The sequence below is a fragment of the Prionailurus bengalensis genome, chromosome A2, assembly GCF_016509475.1.
Source record: "Prionailurus bengalensis isolate Pbe53 chromosome A2, Fcat_Pben_1.1_paternal_pri, whole genome shotgun sequence".
Taxonomy (NCBI): domain Eukaryota; kingdom Metazoa; phylum Chordata; class Mammalia; order Carnivora; family Felidae; genus Prionailurus; species Prionailurus bengalensis.
Genome location: NC_057348.1, coordinates 106,515,616 through 106,536,379, shown reverse-complemented (window position 1 = coordinate 106,536,379; position 20,764 = coordinate 106,515,616). Strand labels below are relative to the sequence as shown.

Sequence of the window (20,764 nt, the reverse complement as noted above, 5' to 3'; positions counted from 1 at the left end):
TGCTGTCTGTGCAGTGCCCTGGGGGTGGTGGACTGCCAAGAACTGTCTTTCCAATTGTCACAGTGCTGTGGAGCTCTGGAATGCTAGGCCTCCTGGCCACCAGGGCCAAGTGTGCAAGGGGTGTCCAAATGTGTGGATTGTGTGTGCCCACTGGTTTCGGCAAGGCAGCTGGAGAGTGCCATGTCTGTGCATGTGCTGGAATGGGAGAATGCTTGGCTCACTCATACTCACCAGCCCCAGCCCGAGGGCTGGGAAGTGTTGCAGTCCCCCCTTCTCCCAGACTTTAGCTAGTGAGCACGAGGACTCCATGACCATTTGTGCTTGCCGCCCTAGTCAGAGAGAAGGGGAGCACTGTAACCACCAATGCCCTCCTGTGTCAGCAACTACCACAACCACTTGCCCCTGTCCATCTCAGCAAGGCAGTAAGAGGGTGCCATATCCAAGGTCATCCACCTGCGCTAGTAGGCTATGGGGAAAGTGCAACAGTGACATCTATTTTCCAGTTCCTCTGTCTCCAGAGAGCATTTCAACTATCCCCTGCCCCTCCAGCCCATGCCCCTAGATCAGCAAATGAATCTTCCTCACGTATAGTGTAGGTGCTTTTTAGTGCTGTTGTTTTGCTGGGTCCCAAGGCAAGGAAGACAGCGTGCAAGCCCTTCAAGGGGGGAATCTCAGTTTCCTTTAACTTTGGGAACTATAAATGTCAACCCCGTTGGTTTTCCAAGCCATACATTCTGGGATTCATCTCTTTGGTTCAGATCCCAGGAGCTAGAGTACCCAATGTGGGGAACGAATCCCTGCCTCCTGCTTCTCCAGGAGAAGCGCTTGTCTGGTGACACCCCTCCCTTCTGTGTGTTGCTGTGCCAGGGGTGGGGCTTTTCCTACCAGTCTCAATGTGGTTCTTTTATCCTCTATTGTGGAGAGCAGTTTATCTCATTCTCAGATATATTTCAGAGGGAAATGATCCTCATGTGGCAGCAAATCTAGTATCTCCATGGGAGAAGGTAAGTTCAGGATCTTCCTACACTGCCAACCTGGATGCTCTTTTGACAGAAAGCTTGATGAGCACTTAGGTGAGTCGCCAGGGCCTCCAGGGACTCAGTGTTGAACAAAGTGTTCATATAACCTGAGGAAAAGAAACATTACTCTTTATAACAAAGGGTATCAAGAATAGTCAGTGATAGAAAACAGTGAACTAGAAAAGAAAATACCAGTGAGTCACTCTAAACTTGCCTGGAGAATGAGTCAGGAAAACTTTGCTCTGTTCCCTCAATTTTAGTTGGGCTAAAGAAGGTCCTTTATGGAGAACATAAGTGTCTAGTAGGCATAGATACCATTTACTACTATGATATATAAGCCCACTATTCTATTCTATCATTTTAATGAAATGATACTTCACTTCTATACTCTTCAACAATAATACTTTTTATGGGAATAGACTTTTGTTTAGGGCAACTCAAAGAGATGGATGAAACAGGTAGCATCTGAATAACTTGTGTAAAACTATTAGCATAATGCTCAGCACACAGTAAGAGCCAAATCTTACTATTTTTTAATCTTGTTATCACTCAATATTGTAATTATGAAGTGAAACTCTCACGCTATGCAACACTGATAATACAGTAGAAACAAAACTGCCTTGTAATCCTAGATCTGGTTTCAACGTGTGCATCTTTATTTTGTGTTGAATATTTCTAAAACTGAAACTGCAATCAAATTTTCTCATGTTTATCTTTTTATTTTTTTCAACGTTTATTTTATTTTTGGGACAGAGAGAGACAGAGCATGAACGGGGAAGGGGCAGAGAGAGAGGGAGACACAGAATCGGAAACAGGCTCCAGGCTCTGAGCCATCAGCCCAGAGCCTGTCGCGAGGCTCGAACTCACGGACCACGAGATCGTGACCTGGCTGAAGTCGGACGCTTAACCGACTGCGCCACCCAGGCGCCCCTCATGTTTATCTTTTTAGACGTCCCCAATCTTAACACGTTATAGGAAGATAGAAGTAGAAAGAGTCACAGAACGGTAGAACAGTAGAAGGTCCTGTCTTGTGGCACCGTTGCTTTGCAAAAGAATAGGTAATATGTAGAAGTGAAGAGTTTATATAGGAGGGTGCTCTTCTATTACTGACAATATTTATCTTGCATTTTTTAAAATTTTTTTCAATGTTTATTTATTTTTGAGACAGAGAGAGACAGAGCATGAACAGGGGAGGAGCAGAGAAAGAGGGAGACACAGAATCTGAAACAGGCTCCAGGCTCTGAGCTGTCAGCACAGAGCCCGACCCGGGGCTCGAACTCACAGACTGTGAGATCATGACCTGAGCCAAAGTCGGACGCTTAACCAACCAAGCCACCCAGGCGCCCCTATCTTGCATTTTTAAAGTGTGTTCTTCTACCTTCATGCAGCCATCCCAGCTTCTAGAAGCCCCATCACCATTGCTTATGAGTGCCCACAATTTTAAATTTCAGATTCTCTTCCAAACGAATCAAAATCAAGTTGCAGATTGCCTTGCTTATAGCTGGTGCTTGATAAATATTTGACATGTTAAGAAACGGCTAAGAAGTAACTGCCTGGTTGTTGAAAGATGGAAGCAGTCAAAGATTGCCAAATATATGGCTCATGTCTTCAGATTGCTGAAACTTAATATATTCTAATGTCTTTAGAGATAAGATCTGCTCCTTACTCATTGCTGTTTTCCTACTAGGTATCAGGTTCTCAAAAAAATAAAAATAATAACACAAGAGTGTGGAATGTATACAAAACAGGCATGTGAGTCATTCTTTCAGTCCCGCAGAGGTTGTTTATTTTATTTACTTTTTTTTTTTCAAGTAGACCTCACACCCAGCATCGAGCCCAACACAGGGCCTTAACTTGCAATCTAAGATTAGGACCTGAGCTGAGATCAAAAGTTGGATGTTGAACTGACTGAGCCAGCTGCCCAGGCACCCTGCAGAGGCCCTCTTAACCAAGTTCTCTGACACGGGCAGTCTGAACTTAAACTAACTCTTAAGTCTCTACAGCTTTCTGGAGACTACAGTTAGACTTTCCGTGACCACACACAGAACTCACCTGGACTGGAATCATTCTCATCCTTAATAGAGTACTTTTTGCTTCTGTTCAAATATACAAAGACATTTAATTATCCAATGAGATAACCTATGTAAAGAGCTTAGATACATAATAGACATTTTATGAATGCTAGTTTCATTCACGTTATTTCCCCTCAGAGGAAAACATAGCCAGTTGTTTTTCATTTCCATAAACAATAGACAATTAATATATATATATATATATATATATATATTTATTTTTTTATGGAAATAATGTTAGCTTAAAGAAAGAAATGTGTACTTAGACCATAGGAATGATCAAACAACCAAAACAATGGGTTTTAGATAATTTTAAAAATCAGAGTGGCCAATATCCTGCTTGTTAAATTTCATTTTCCTACTTGACTAAAATTTCTTGGAGTAGAGATTGTCCATTGTTCATTAAAAGTTCCTGGTATAGTGTCTGAAGCATAGTAGGGGTAAAACAAAGTTTACAAAATGAATAAATGAAGGAATGATGTTGCATTAGATACTTTATAAAGGTATGGTTCAGGGGGATTTAAAAATCAGTGTCATAATCCAAAACAATTATTAAGAGAGACAACCTGGTAGAGATCTTTTTCAGTCTACATAGATGTGTGCAGTCTGGGATCACAAGCATATTGCTGTCAATTCCATAGTTCATAAGATAACAAAAATAAAATAAAATCATATATCCAGAAAGTTTGGGGCTGACTTAGCCTACTGGCCTTTTACAGGTGCAATTTATTTTTACAGTAAAGAAAAGAACACTGAATCTTCCCAGAATAACCTGATTCCTACAGACTTAAATAAAGTTGTTCATTCTTCCAGGTTTTTGGCATACTTCTGTCTTTCTAGACTGTGAAGTGAATCTCCATTTCCCAAAAGCCCCAGTGCTGATTTTAATGATCCTGTCCATGTGACGTACTTTTTTTTGTTTTGTTTTATTGCTATTAGTGAATGACAAGTGAAGGATATTCATTTTAACTTGAAAATGTCAGGGATGCACTTTAAGAGATATATTTTTGGAGCTTTTAATGAGGTGGTGTTTCTTTTTGAAAGAAATACTCATCTCTGATGCGGGTGCTGTGCAGGTGACAACTGATATTTAATAAGCGATGGTTCTTGTATTAGTCACAGTTCTCTAAAGAAAATGTCTCCGATTGCTTTTGAAAAACTCTTAGCGTCACTAGCCCAAAGGCAAGATGTGACCTTTTTATTACATAATGAGAATCATTTATTATCTTACAATGTATCTTAAAGTCACAGACAAAATGCCACTTTGATAATTGCTTTCAATTAGCTTTGAGCATAGCATATATTCATAAAATGTCTTCTCTAATTTAGACTTGAATTAGAGAAAATTGCAGACATAATCTACTTTAAGGTTGTCTCATTTAAGGTGATTCGTAGTTTTACATCAAAGAAATCAAAACGAGTAGCTTTAGAACTGTCTCTCAAAGTGTTTGAAGCAGGCTTTTCAATATTTGATTCTATTCTATTACCAATTAATTAACAAATTAGAAAGCTAGTTCATCATTTCTGACCTTTTACGCACGTTAACTTCTGACTTTCATTCCTAATGATTGTTTTGAAATTAAACCTTGCAGTTCGTGTTGAAAGAGAGAAACAATCTGATTAGCAAGATAAATAAGGCTTGCCTTGATACCCTGTGTATCTTGATGTTGGGCTGTAACTGGACTTGTGAATGCTGTCATGGTACATCCTTTCCTGCTTTAAATGGTCATTGAATTATACTGGATAATCATGTCACTGAAACAAAGAGTTTTGGGGGTGTTACTACAAGTGAGGGTGGAGATAATGATATTTAAAATGTGATTGTGGTTAATTTTTATGTTTTCATTAAAACCAAGCACTGGAATTTGGTTTAAAGGCAAATTTTTATCTCCCTTAAAATTATGTTTGAAATAACAAACACCCTGAAACTACATTTTACACTTGTGGTGTTCTGGTAACTCGTGGAATATTATTAACCTTAACAGAGATTCTCTGAAAATGGTATTCTGTCTGGAAATTACTCTCTTTCTCTTTCTTTTCCTAGATAAAAATTACACACAAGAACCAAGCCCCAATGCTGATGGGTCCTCCTCCAAAAACTGGGCTGTTCTGCTCTCTCGTCAAAAGAACAAGAAACCGAAGCAAGGAATAAACCTGTTTCATTTTATTCTTAGAGATCTAATTAGCATAATTGGGCCATGGAAACTTATGCTGGAAACCTTTCAACCATTTCAGTTCTCTTGCTCATGCAAAATCATGGAATTGGTTAACAGTTTTTGTTACCGAGCTAATGTAATATTCAGCTATTAGAAAATTTGTCTCCGTTTTTATAGGCATCTTTGCATGAAGAAGGCAGAAGTGTACATGAAGTGATACTGCATATTTTTGTTGCACGTGTTCCCATAGATTTTTATGTCTCTCATCCACCCCTCCCCCAATTCCATTTACTAACCTGTGAGACAAATATGTGAAACATAAAAGGAAATATCATGGGAAATGTGATTCTGCGTGTGATTCAAATTATTGGTAAGCACTAATCAGTAATGCTATGATGATCATCACTGTAGATTGCTATATTTTTCCCTGATAGAATCAGTGCATCAATGATCTTCGAACTATGACTTGAAAAGAAACTTTTAATTGGACGATTTTATTAAATAGTTGTCTGTGATAACCTTGCTGTACCTAAATAGTTTTTCTTCAACATCTTAATGCTTCTGAGTGGAATTTAAAATATCAGATATATAAAGTTTTCTTGTGCTAAAAAAAATAGAAAGTGATTTTTATTTTGTTTCATTTTGTTTTTAATTCCAGAAATAAGTGAAAACAGAAATAAGTTACTTGGCAGTGAAGTGTGATAATATGACAAGCCTTACTCCTTTTTGCATGTGGATCTAGAAGAAAATTCATAACCACACCAATAACCAAATAGATGTTTTAACTATGTGCCTAATATACTATTTCCCACCAAAGATTCAGAAAAAGATGCTTGAGAGAAATGGGTTAATGTATAATTAATTAGCTTTGTGGAGTAAATTTATGGTTCTTATGATTAATTTTTTGATGACTTAAACTCTGGAAGAGAGTGAATTACCCATTAATTATAATTAAAATTCTCACCTTACATAGACAATAGGCCAAACAACACAATCAAAGCTCAAATGCTGATTTCTTGCTTTTTTGGTCATTTATAAATATAGGTGTGTGTAATTTTTAATGGGTCAGTTGAGTACACTTGAGATAGTAAATGATCGTATCAGTTTTGCTCTGGAATAAATTGATACCTGCAATGCTATTAAGCTCATTGAAGCAAATCGTGCATGCAGTTAGCCCTCTTCCATCAGCCTACACCACTCCCATCTCTGTGACATTTCAAATGTTTATTTGGAAATAATGACCCAGATCGTTGTTTACGGTGTTCATGGGATGGTTGGAGTGTCCATTTAAAGAAATCACGGCAGAGTACTTTCCTTGGTGTTTCATTAAATCTATGATATAAAATGAAATGCTTTTCTGAGCAGTTTGGGTATTTTTCAGTCATATTGACCTGCATCCCATCAGTGCATGTTTTCTGTTTTTAAACATGCCATGAGGAAAACAAGTGCTTGAAATGCATGATTTATTAGTTTTTCTCTCCACTCAGCATTAAAGTACTAATGATTTATCAGTTCTGTTTTTCTATTGATTCATTCATCTTTGAATAACAAATAGCATTTAGTGATTCTGTTGAACACAATCCTGTGCATGGATTTATGGATTTCAAGTGAAATTGCTATAATTTTTGTTCTTCAGTTTGAAAACTCAACTGAATGCCTTTATATCAAATAGCTACTCTCAAGCAATGTACTATAATGGAAGATTATGTATAAAGCGTATTATTTTAGTGTTCCAGGAACATTAGATGGTAAATATCAATCAACAATAAGTTTAATTGCTTTGAAAATAAAAGCTTTTGAATAAAATTAAGACATAATTTAGCAGTCCCAGGAAAATGATCATTACAATTGCAAATGTAGCACAGCAATCACTTGCCCTAGTATAATAATAATAATAAAAAAAAAGTTATTTGGCAGAGCGTAATCTGGAGCAAAAGAAATCTCTCAAAACAGTAACAAATGCATTACTGACATGATGTTACATAACAAACACACTGATTTTGTGTATCTTTGGTTACAGGTAATAAATATTTCTACATAAATTGACAAAGTTTTGTACAATGGGCAGGCAGGCTTTGTATCAAAATATATTCTGAAGCCACAGATGATTTTATGTGCAGTACACATACAGTTATGTTTTGGCCGCCTTTTATAGTATGTGGTTTGAAGGCAGCAACAGTTGATGAATCATTCTTAACAATCTGTGTGGTGGCGAGCTCTTGAAGAGACAGCGGCTTGAGACAGTTCAAGCAACCTGCCTGTCAGATTCCCAGAGTTCTAGTAAAAGCATGCAGCTTTACTTCCGGGGTAGCCATGTAACTCTCATTAGTGCCGATAGTAGTTACATCTTCAGTTACAATCCATTGGTACAAATAATACATGTTCAAGCAGGAATCAAATGTTACTGTCTTCAACTCATTTCCTAAAGTTCCTGACATGCTTGCCCTCCTACTACACTACTCCTGGGGTTTGGAAAGTAGTTTTAAAAGCGCAACTTTGATGGTTTTGAAATCAGAGAAGATAGTCTCCATTTTTATGACAGCTTCAGGTGAAGAATATATATTTTCAAGAAAATTCTGCACTGAAAGTTCTATGGTTTAGTAAAATACTGAATAATGAATGTTAGCTTTTCAAGATGGAATTTGTTCTTCTGTGTGTGGGGGTGAGTGCCTGAGTGGTTGAGTCAACCTCTTTTAAACAGAGTAGATCTAGTTTTTCTACAGAGTTTTAAGTAGATGAAACTCTTAAGCAAAAATTAACATTGGGCTGGCAGGAGTCAGATTAACAGGGGAAAAGAGATAGGCATGTTGCCAAACAGTGCCATACACCGAGTTGACAAACAGACATTCCCGAAGAAACCTGGATATCCATGCTTCCCATTGGGAATAGAGGTGTCTACGTGACCCAGAAATTTTAAAGGACATAAATGTATTTTTCCACACTCATCTGTATACCATGTGTACTCGATGCAAAAAGTCCTAGTCAGTTTATTGTGGAAGAAGATGATATCTTGTAGAAAGTGGAGAAAATAAACTTTTAATACAGTTTTTTTTTATGTTTAGACTATGTGATTATAGCCATAACGAAGCAGAAGGCTCAGATGTTTAGTGTAGTCTACTGCAGGTAGAAATGTAAATTTGATTAAGAGCTAATGAATCTCCTGTATGTTTCTGCATTTTGTTCTTTTTTTTATTTTCTTTTTTAGGGGGATGGGAAATAAGCAATTTTCAAGGAAGAATCTGTTTTGAATCCCAGGTTGTATTCTACTTGAATGAGACAAAACTTTTAAATGGTTCCATGTCTTTTTGTGTCAGTTTGTTGTTTATTGATTATAAAAAGGAAAATGTACCTTTCATGGCACATATAACCCACAAATGATTATTCAAATACAGTATGTATATTCTAAACTAAACGATGAAGCCCTTGTAATATATGTTGAGGATGTAAAATTTAAATAAATGAATAAATAAATAAATAAATAAACAAGCAAAACCCACAAAAGAGCTTCTGTTTTGTGACAGGCAGACATTACCCCTTAAGTCTCCCGACTGAATTGCATTCTATTTAAATAAAGTTTGAATAAATGCACATTTCAAGGATTCTGTACATCCTTACTGTGTTTAAAAACATAGAAGTCATTTAATTACAGTGTCTTAATTATTTTTCAGAAAGTGTTACATACAGTATCCTGCTTTTTGAAATAAAAATGTTAACCACTCATTAGGTGTCATTCCTTCCTGCCATTTTGGCCAGATTTTGTGTGTACATGAACTTGTCGAGCATTTGCCATCAGGATGCCCCACTGAACATCTGGTGAATACCAGGCCAGCCCCACCTCGTCCTTTGTGAGGGAGGAAGGAGTCTGGGCATTTGGCAACTGAATTCTGTGTCATTAAGAACTGTACCATTCTATTTTGTGCTGCTTTGGCCCCAGAATGCCACTGTGAATATAAAACCAACAATCTCAGAGATCCCATGAATAGCAACAGACTGGATGATAGAGCTGTCTGGACTAAAAGATTAGGTCAGGGGTTCTTTGAGGGCTTATACCGAATTATCTGGATGAAACCCATGTCTACCTTCATTTTGTGTAACTGACTTCAGCGGACCTCTCATGGGCACTGACTAGGTACAGGATATTTTGCAAAGGGGTTGAAGCAATAAAATGTTGCAATTCTTTGGGTTCCTTCTTACTTGAGGTCAAGATTGGCTACCCAGGGTGTTCTCTGGTGTCTTGGTGGAGGTGGTGGCCCCCAGATCCGGGATAGCACTCTCCAACTCTGCCACGTGATTGACCAGGCTGCTGCCTCCTCCTTGTATTCCTCAAGTTTTGGAATGGGCCGATGCCAGTAAGATAACTGGGAGGTAACTTCAAGGTAAATCTGCTTCTGGGAGCTGTAAGAAGGTTCTGAGGACAGAGGTGTAAATTTTATTCCTAGCTGCACGTTTTATAGAATATAGACAGACTCAATCTGTCTAAGCCTTAGTTTTCTCATCTGTACAATAGGGATAAACATAGAACCTATTTCAGGGTTGTTGTGAGGATTAAATACAGTCAATTTTCTAAATAATTTGTGTTTGAAAATGGGAAGATTCTACTTTCTGGCTGCAGTGGATACGTAATCCTAGGAGCATCAGCAGCAGAATTCTCTTTGTCGCCACTTCCATCCTTCCTCTACAATACCAACTCTGGTTTTTTAGAAATTGATGATATTCCATGTTTTACGTGATAAAGGTACAAACTCCGCAGGCACACGAGAGATTTCATGAGCTGGATCTTCTCAACCTTTCCTGTATCCATTTTTCTCTTTACCCCATGTGCAAATTTAGCTCTAGCCACACCATTCTACCTGCATTTCACCAGATACACCATGTTTTCATGACTGCACTTTGGCAAAAGTTATGCTCACTGGTGCATTCCCTTGCTCAAGGGTTGGTTCACTTGTGTTTGGGAGGGTTTCTGGACTCACCCTTGTCTGGAATGCATTAGAGTGATTCTGGTGAGTTTCTGTTGTGCTCCTTTAAGACTCTGATACGTGTGGTAAAGTTTTGTTTTGTTTTAATGTTTATTCAGTTTTTGACAGAGAGAGAGAGACACACAGAGCCTGAGCACAAGAAGGGCAGAGAGAGAGGGAGACACAGAATCTGAAGCAGACTCCAGGCTCTGAGCTGTCAGGCGACCTGAGCCAAAGTTGGACACTTAAATGACAGAGCCACCAAGGTGCCCCTAAAGATTTTTACTCTGTATTTTAAATGGTTATTTGTCTGATTCTCTCATTAAACTGGTGAGTCCTTTGAAAAGCAGCCCTGGGGTCTAGTCACTGCTATTTCCCTGGGGCCATCCTATATTATATATCCAATAATCTTTGAGTAAATAAATAAGAGACAGCTGACAAAACTACCAAGTTCCCATAAAGTATATATTACTTCTTTCAGAAGAAATTATATAAAAATTGATATTCAACAAATCATAAAAATAACACTTTGGGGGTGCCTGGGTGGCTCAGTCGTTTAAGTGTCTGACTCTTGATTTAGTCTCAGGTCATGGTCTTGTGGTTCAGTTCATGAGTTCAAGCTCTGCATCAGTGCAGAGCCTGCTTGGGATTCTCTCTCTTTCTGCCCCTCTCCCATTCTCTCTCTCTCCAAATAAATAAACTTAAAAAAATTTTTTTTAATGTGACTTTGTTTTTTACAGTTTCTTTTATTATCCCTTATAAACTTTGGCTGAATAAACTTACATTTCATTCTTATGTCCTTCTCACCTTTTGTCCCATAGGCAATAGTAAAACATTTCCAACTTTTTAGTTAATTCAGTAGCCGATATGCCATGCTTTAACACACAGGTGGTTATCATTGAGCCAGTGCAGGGTCTGCATGCCTGGTGGGGCTGGGGGTAGCACACAGCTGTCTTCTGTTCTCCAAGGAATGTTGGGGAGGTAGAATACAGGATAATGGTCCCCAAAAGATGTCTACACTCTGATATTTAGAACCTTTGAATATGTAATGTCACAAAGCAAAAGGGAATTAAGGTTACAGTTAGAATTAAGGATAGTAATCAGCTGACTTCAAGATAGAGAGTAGCTTGGATTCTCCAGGTGTGCTCAACCGTCCTTTAAAGTGAAGAAAGAGGTGGAAGAGGTCAGAGTTGGCAAGAGATTGCAACTACTTGCTTTGAAGATGGTGGAAGGGAAGATACAAGCCACAGAATGCAGAGGCCTCTAGATGCTGCAGAAGGTAAGAACAAGAATTTTCTTCCAAAGCCTCCACAAGGAACAAAAAACTTTAATTTTACCCTACTGAGACCTGTTTTGGACTTCTCAGCTGCGGTACTATGATGATAAATTTGTGTTTTTTTAAGCCACTAAATTAGTGGTCATTTGTTACAGCAGCAATAAGAAACGAATATCGGGAGGTAGGAAGGTAGACAATCCATGTTTAGAGCTGTTGGGAAACATTGATGCCTTTTAAAATAGAATAAAAGTGCTGTTGCTGAATCTTTAATGTATTTGAATTGCTTAATCCTCTCTTAAATGCATTTGCATTGCTAGAATCCAGTACACATGTCTTGCCTTTGACCCTATGTAGATAAATTGAGGAGGGGTGGAGAAAGGGAGAGAGATTTTATTTCCTAGTTCATTAGTTTTTGAATGATAGCACTCTAATCAGGGAAAAGAGAAAATATAAGGCCTCTGTTGTGATGAGATTTATTTCGGTGAAGACAACAATCTTAATCATCAATTTTTTCAGATTATGTGTTTAATCCTGGTTTTAGTTACTGTGAAGTTTGCCTTATGTTAATACTTTTTACCCTTCTTGGGATACCTAAGATACTTACTACTTTAGCCTATAGGAATAAGAAGATAATAAAAGGTGAATGTAAATGAGAGGTTTAGAGTACTCCTCTCAAGTTAAATTATTTATGTATGTCTGCCCCACATTTTCCTACACATTCATTTCCCAAATTCAGCTTCAGCTAAAGCAATCGCCGAACAGAGTCAGCTAATGAAGCTGCCCCTACCTGCTGGGTCATAGTCCTACTTTTGCATTTGGATTGCTATCTCTGTTTGAAGCTTTTGAAGAGGAGTGTGCTTGGCAAATGCTAATGGGTTTCAACTGGCCTATGTGTAAATTTCTAGGTGTTTGGAGGGGAAAATTAAAGTACTTTGCAAATATTTTATAGAGCAAAAGATTTTCTGGCTCTTACCTTGTTTATAGATGAGAATTTCGTGAGTCATAGACCAGTTGCCGGCCAGATGAAAACTTAGCATGTCTTTAACTTGAGACCTTTAATTCGAGTCCTTTTCTTTTTCTACACCCTTCTATTGTGAGTGAGTTTAATGTATCATCAGAGACTCCATAGCCATACACACACATGGGATAAATTAATCAATTCAGGGTCTTTTCAGTACTGTTGAGTCACAAAGATTCTGTCCTTGACTTCACTCTACCAATCTCCCCTGAGCTCTGTTTCATCTGGGCTTTACCTTTTGGACTTGTATGTCTTTGCATTGTACAATATGAGCAGGAATGCTAAGTTAATTCGGTGGGAATCCCCCATCCTCCATAACTGATTACCTTTGGCATCTAGCTAATTAGGCTGCTCAGCTTCCATCATCCCCAGGTGATAACAGGTTACCCTTGACCTTGATGTTTCTCTTAGTAATTTGGGATTCACTGACCCCCTACCCTGACTTTAGCTATCAATTTCCACTTGCCCATGCTGTGTTCAGGGTTGAAACCACTCTCTCTTAGTGTAAAATTCCATTTCATTGGTCACTATACCTGTTGTGATAACTGCCCCTCCCCTCCTTAAATAAGTCTTTGTTGTCATATTTTAGCAAGTGTGATTGAAGAATTTTTCTTTGACTTAAGTCTGTTGTATAATGGAAAACCAATATATTGGTAGCATACTAGCAGAGGTTTAAGGACTGTTTTAAAATTCCAGCCGTATAAAATAATAAGGGAATTTATCTCATATTCCAATTGATAGGGACAAAAAACAAACATTTTTTAAAATCAGAATGTGGGAGTAATTGTTAATGCCCATGCAAAGCTTGAAAAAAATTGATGATTTGCAATTCTATAACGAAGTTCGTTGTAAGAAAGCCATATCCCTCCAGATCCCACCTTGAGTTAACCTGAAGCCATGGAAAGTTACCTGCACAAAGAACACTTGCCTGCCTAAGAAAACTCTTAGAAAGAAGCAAACATGCTTAGCAGAAAGGCACTAACATGTGCCTAGGCTTAATCCTGAAATGGAGGAGAATGGTATCTCCCCCGTCAACCCTCAATGAACTGGATGGGAGTCCACTGACAGATGTCCCAATCTCCCGGAGTCTTGTGGGTTTGACAATACAGAGTTTTGGTCTCCTGAAATTTTTGGAGACTTCCTAGTGAGACTCAGCTGCAGTAGCCCAGTTGTTAACGTGGCCTTTATTGAGTTGTCTTGGATCTCTGTCTCACTTTCACCTCCTGGCATTATCTTCCAAATGAACTACCAACAGCCAAATCCTTGTCTCAGGCTCGGCTTTTGAGGGAGCCTTGTTTGAACCCAAAGACTTTATCAGTGTACCACCTGTCGGTTGCTCTTTCAAAGAGACCTGTGTCATAGGTTAAAGAAAAGGTTGCAAATCAAATGCTTGAAAAGGCCAAGAGGGTAAGAAAGACAAACTGAGACTCATTAAAAATTTAAGAGTTTATTTGAGCAAAAATTGATTAGAATTAAGCCGCATCCAATTTAGCAGATAGAAAGGAGCTTGAGGAGCTGTACAGAATGACAGACTTTGATAGGCAGAAGGGAGTGGGAACAAGGAAATTATATGAGGCAAAAAAAGCAGGTTGGTTGTTGCAAAGTTATTTCACTTTACAGGATGGCAGCGGTCTGTCAGGCAGATTACCTAACCAGTGCTGATCAGGTGATGGCTGATGAAGATTACATTTCTGGGAGAGCTGAAACTATCTGATTTCAGTGATGTGGGCCTTAGCCTAAGTGACTGTATTCTGGACCCGATATCTTGCTGATGAGGATTGTTGGGAGTAGGCTTAAATATGCCAAAACACGGAGACAGGAGTACTAGGCATCTTCTATTGATTGAGTGCCTGTGAGTTTAGGAAACATCCATGGATAAAACAAAGTGTGTTGTCTTCTTTGATTTATATACTAACATAAAATGACCATTAAATCATCTTTATAAACCATTTAAAGTGGCAATATTTAGGAGTTTTAATTAAAAATTTTCATGAGGCTTTACCATAGTTGGGAGGCTTAAAAATAAATATTTTTATAACAGGAGTCACTTTCATATTACTGATAAGTTTGGAATATTTTTTCTTTTTTTTTTTTTTTTTTTTGCTTTCTTCTTGGTCTACTTAGTTTCCCTAATCAAATGCCACTTAACTCAAGACTGATATTACTTCACACTGAAAGGAAAAGCATAACCAGATAACCAGTCCATGTGGTACGTGATGTATTTATATATGGATATGTTGCTGTTGTTTATTGGTGCTGAAGATAATCTCTTCACTGTCAGCTATAAACAAGGAATTAATTACAGGTTTGACTCTATACAAAGTCCTTCTCACCATTCACTGTCTATGTGACCCCTAAGATAGGGTAGGTGACAATCTATCAGGGACTTCTTTGGGGGGCCCACATTTGACGAAGGATTGGGGGGAAAAATAAACCTAATGCAAAAACCACCACAAATCCATGTACATGTTTAAGATGGAACAAATAGTAAAGTGAAACAGCAGATTTGCAATAGATGCCTTAAAATAGTATCCAAAGCTTCGTGCCTCCTGCAATCAGAACTCTGGAAGATGCTTTGACAAAAGAGCTGCCTCACACTCAGGTCTTGACGACAGACTAGACCTCATTTCTGAACTGCAGACCTGCATCTAACTGTCTAGTGGAAACTGTCCCTGGATCTTCCAGGCATCACAAATGCAATGTGCTTGACCAATGACCCATCCACATTTTCCCATGACAACCTGCTCCCTGTTATTTGGTTTTCACATGATGGAAGCATGACCCGCTCTTTCTTAGCTAATCACTTACCAAGTCTTTTCTATTCAGTTTATTTCATGAATTTTCTTTCACCTTCTTCGACCCTACTGCTGTTGACTAGTTTTTGGTTTGTATCTGTGATTGGAAATTGGTCAGTAACTCCCTAACTGACCTATCTGCTTCGAGTTTGTTCTACTTTAACTTGATTGAGTCACACGAAATAATTTTTTTTTTCTAAAACAGAGCTATTACTAACAGACTCCAATACATACTGAAGAATGGTTATAATATATACTGAATAAAGTGAATTATTCCTATGGGTGGACTTGCTTCAAAATTGTTACATGAGAATGTGCTCTTGCTCTCCTGCATTAACATAAGCTATTTTGAGTGACGGAAGAAAGGACAAGAATGACAGAAATGTACTTAATATCTTAGCAAAATGGCAGTCCAGATTTGAGTTAGGCGTGTGGTAGTGATACATGGACCTTCATTACCAAATTGATAGAGAAAGGTGTTGAATGACAGCTGACCTACAAGACTTGCTGCACAACTCACAGCTTTCCAAGGACTTCCAAGGCCTCTGCCTTCATATTTCCTTTATCCTCTAAAACCTTCCAATCTCAGAAAAATACATGGCTTTGAATATCTCCTTGTTTAGTGGAGAACTTGATGCCTTCAAAGCTTGTTTCACCGCATCCAGTTATTAAACAAATTGTTACTTATAATGGAGTTGGCGTAAGAAATAATGGATAAAATAGTAGTTTGAGGCACTTAGCATTTATAAAGATCTGCAGATGGGCTAAATAATATTTTCAAAATATTTATACATGATTGTAACTTTTCTATGCTCTCTAGTAACTACATGCTGTGAGCTCTGTTTTCACTTCTGTAAAGAATTAGTTGGGCTTTGGCTTGTAATATTTTAGATCACCTTAACATATGTACTCAAAATATCTGGTACGTCTTGTAAAGTTGTTCTATCATAGATAGTTTTTCTTGTCCTCAATATGTGTATTCTGTCTTTTAAGACACCTTTTTGGAAAAAGTTCTGTCTCATTTATCCACATACATGTACATGTAGCCTCACATAATTTGGCAAAGCAAATTTAATCGAATAGCAGAGTCATGTTTAGCCTATATTAATTTCAAGACATTAAAATTTATATTAAAAGGAATTTAAAACATTGGACAATGCTCATTCGATTGTTACTGTATATTTCTTTTCATTTGCATTTAAGAAAACACATAGGCAGGGGTGCAAGTTGGCTCAGTTTGTTGAGTGTCCAACTCTTGATTTCAGCTTAGATCATGATTTTGCCATTGGTGAGTTTGAGCCCTACATTGGGCTCTGTGCAGTGTAGTACTTGCCTAGGATTCTCTCTCTTTCTCTAAATAAATAAATTAAACTTCAGGGGGAAAAAAAACTCATAGACAATACAGGTTCCTTTTGTTCAGGCAACTGAAAGATGAGTGGTGACAGGTAAAAATGTTTTGTTACTTAATTACTGAATAAATTAAGTTTCTAAATGATCCTTTGGTTTCACACAGATTTAATATTTGCTGCCAAACACATAGTATAAACTTTGAGAAAATGAAAACTTATAAATTCAGGAATAAACTCTGAGGTCTTTGTTGGTCCATTGTTGGGTGTTACTCTCCTAGTTTCTAAGTGCTCTTACACTGAAAACCCTTGTCAAGCTTACAGAAGGGAAAACAGGTACTTAAAAATGCCTTCCTGGCTCTTCTTCCTAGAACTGAATCTTCCATTGGTTTCTAATTTGTTAGTGTATCTTTGGACAAGCATAAGAGCCTCTGATTTTGTAATTACTTTAAAATGAGCAGAATTTCCATTTCATTTTAGAGCTATTTTGGAATTTGACTTTTTCAAATTCGAAAAAAAAATAATAGATTTTCTTATTTTAATTTTTAAATTATTTACTTGTTTTTGTGTCTTGAGGATGGATATTTTGTATATCTGAATATGGTCCTCAATTTCTGGTATCTTTATCAACACACAAGTATTTTCTGTCCTATTTTTAATTTCTCTAAATGAGTTCCGGTAACATTTTGTACATTTTAGAATCAAAAAAATGTTAGGAGCTATAAGAACCCCTCATTATTTTTTTTTTTAAATTAGGACTGCATAGCTTACGTTCTTTGGGCACATTCTCTGAGTTAACTAGGAATAGAACACCCACGTATTCCAGAACTACTCTGATCTCCATAAATAATTCAAATTGGCAAAAAAAAAAAAATTCTGTAATACTTTTAAAAATAAAGAACCATATTCAAATCTGAATTAACCCCCAAAAATACATGTAGGATAGAATAGTTATTTCCAAAATATTGAGTATTTGAGAAAACTATTTAATTTTAGAGACATTTGTATAATTGTTTTAGTAGGCAAATATTAGAGTAATTTTGCTTCTCCTGAATAAACAATGCCTGATAGGGATAATTGAGGAGTGGAGTTGATAGGAGTTGGCAGATTTTTTTTTCAGAGTTTTAATATATGTCTTGGCTGAAATACAGAATGCCAAATCACACAGGTGATTGAAAATTAAAATTGAAATAACTAAAAATAACAATAAAACCTAATCATGGGTATACTTAAATTTGTTGAATTATTTGTTATTTTGAAAGTTTATGCTCCCAGATTCCTTCAGGGTTTTGTTTGTTTGTTTGTTCTGAAAACCTTGATTTACAAACATTACAGTAAGGTATAATGCTATCTAGCCATAATGGTCTAAAAAAAAAAGACTATAGTTTTAACACCATTATATTATAGGCAAAAAGAACATACTTCTCTTCCTTAATTTTAATAAAAACAAATTTAAAACTGAGTTGAAGTTTCTTTTATCAATAAAATAGCTCCACACCTAAGAGTAAATACCTCAAGTATTTTGTGATGTATTTACTCACTTTTAGCCATTATCTACCAAGATAACATGGATTTTACATTAATGTCAAAAGTCTTCCATAAAGCTTGTCTTCCTTCAACCTTTGGTTTTTGCACGGAAATAACAGGGAAGCATTTTCTTCTCTGTTAGGCCCATTACTTGGGCTTACACACTCACTCTCTACTTGACTTCTCTTCTGATGTGTCCATACCACTTGCTGGTGTGCCTTCAGTGGATTAGGAGTCCTATTCTGGCAAAGAAGGCAGGGGGCATGTGATTAATTTTTGGCCTTCTCCTCAACTCAGAATCCAAATATAGTCACATTCTATTTTCACAGTTGATGGCTCACATACTCACCTTTTCTGTTAGCACAGAAACCAATTCATAGCTGCTTCTGGAAAAGGACCCTGAGGGATGAGAAGTTAGGGGAGGTTAGGGGATGGTGCAGAGAGAGGCCAAGATGAATTTTGACTGGTAAAATCAAGGATTTATTTGTTGCAGCCACTAGGTGACACCATGGAAAGTTGTCAACAAAGTAATGATGCGTGTGCTGGTGCAGGTTCCTGAGCGTGTTACTGAGTGTGACCACACTCAAGCATAGCTTCTAATGTCAGCCATCTCTTGATTTGCTCATGGCTCTTGGCCTTTTTCTCCCCAAAATATAATGCCATGCTGTACTTGGTCTGTTGGGACAGGCCGCTTCCTTCAGTTTAAAGTGGTGCTCTTACCAACTCACCTTCCTTACTGTTTAGACCTTTGTCTTAAGCCTAAACACCAGTTTAGACCTCCCTTTCCTCACAGATACTTTATTTTAGGTGTCAGATTTCCTTTCCATGATAGTAGATCCCTGGGAAAGCATCCTGTTCTACTGTGGTCTCTTTACCATTAAATCTCGGGGAACTATAGGTCAAAATTTCTGTTTAATCTCCTACAATTACATCTGTTATTTCTGTCTTATTTCCTGTGATGAGTGAGAAAAGGCAAAAACCTCAAGAAATAAATCATGGTGTCATCACCAGACGTTCTGTCAAACACTCTGGCAGGTTTTCTGCCCTCACCAGTTCCTCCCTTTCATATTCCATAATTTGTGTCTACTTACCTGTGTTTCTCCTGAAGAGTAAAAACATGGACACATAGATGCATATATACGTCCTGCCAGGTTAAGCACCTTCTTATACTTTTATGTGTATAGTGGTCTGGCCTTAGTCAAAAATCGCAAATTCAGTAAAATTATATTACATCAATATTTTTTATCTTTCTTCAGGGTCCCCTTGACAACTATAAATGGTTGTCTTCTACCACAAATGGTTAATGTTTGCCACTAAAACAGATTTCATTGTCTCAAAGATATAGTTGCCTTCTACCAAAAATGGTTAATGTTTGCCACTAAAACAGATTTCATTGTCTCAAAGATAAAGAGATTGATGTAATCCATGATTATAGGGAAGACATAACCAGATCTTTCAAGTTTAGGGGTTTAGTTTGTACAAAGTGCTTCCTTTGGGTCACAGACTTGGGTGGCAGAATACTCACTGGGTTTACAGTCAGCCTGACTCTATTCCAAAATTCTGAGAAAACAAAAATTAAAAGAGAGGGAACAGAATAAATGTGCAGTGATGAATGAGGATAGAAGTAGAAGCTGGACCAGGTCTCCCGGTTACTTGGACTCTACCACTTGGAAGATGAAATGAATGATGTGGTATTTACATTTAATGGGAGTATGCCAGGAGCTTGAACAATACAAATACTGAATTTTTAAAAAGGTATGCATAGTGAAATTTTAAGGGAAATTCCAGGAAAAAAGTATTGCAACTTCAACCTTTTTAAAAAAAGTAAATGTGTTACATAACAAATAAACCAGATGTCATCAGGAGCAGGTGCCAGTGAAAGGTTTTACTACTAAATTCAGTGGAAGGAAGCATGCTCTGATCATTTCTTTCTGTGAAAAAGAGGCCAACCAGATACCTGCATTATAAGTCCATGGAGTCTGAAGTAAAATCCACAAGTAGAAGCAATTTAAAGCAACGGAAACTTGTCAAGTACTAAAATAAAACACTGGAAAAAGTAGGGATAATTATTTGCATATCCTAGAGAAGACTGTAATGCATTAAATGAAAGATAGTTCAAGAGTTCAATTTTTCTATAACTCTAACTTGATTTGCAGTAAATGCTCTAATTTACCATAGTTTGCAAAACTGATGTTTGGTTTTCATTGCTTTTTTTGTTTGTTTTTTGTTTTTTAGAGTAGCTTCTCACATTTTTTACATACATTCATACACAGGCACATACACATGCACACATGTGAAAGCACATACATACATACACATTTGTACACACTTACACACTAACACATCTCTAGATTTCCAACTTTACTGTGGTTGTTTACTGCCATAGTGGTGACAAATCACCTTTCATAGACACATGTCATTAATTTATACTGAAATAAGCTTGGGTATTTATCAAATGTTCAGGTCTAAAAAATAAATATTTCCAGATTGCTCACAGCTGTATACAATTGGTTTTAATACCCAATCAGAAGGATTATTTGTGATGTTTTTAGTGATTTGCTAATAGTCTAATTTATTTTTTTCTTTAGAAATGTAACTAT

At 37.2% G+C, this 20,764-nt stretch overlaps 1 protein-coding gene across 7 annotated transcripts in view; it reads left to right on the top strand.

The window, feature by feature from the left end:
* DGKB (diacylglycerol kinase beta) overlaps positions 1 to 8,967 on the top strand; it is a 715,318-nt gene extending 706,351 nt beyond the window's left edge. For all 7 annotated transcript variants that reach the window (XM_043589012.1, XM_043589009.1, XM_043589010.1 and 4 more), the window contains one exon: positions 5,136 to 8,967. In XM_043589012.1, the coding sequence (XP_043444947.1) occupies positions 5,136 to 5,243 (108 nt within the window). In that variant the 3' untranslated portion in view covers positions 5,244 to 8,967. The remainder of the gene's footprint in view (positions 1 to 5,135) is intronic.
* Positions 8,968 to 20,764: the final 11,797 nt, after the last annotated feature.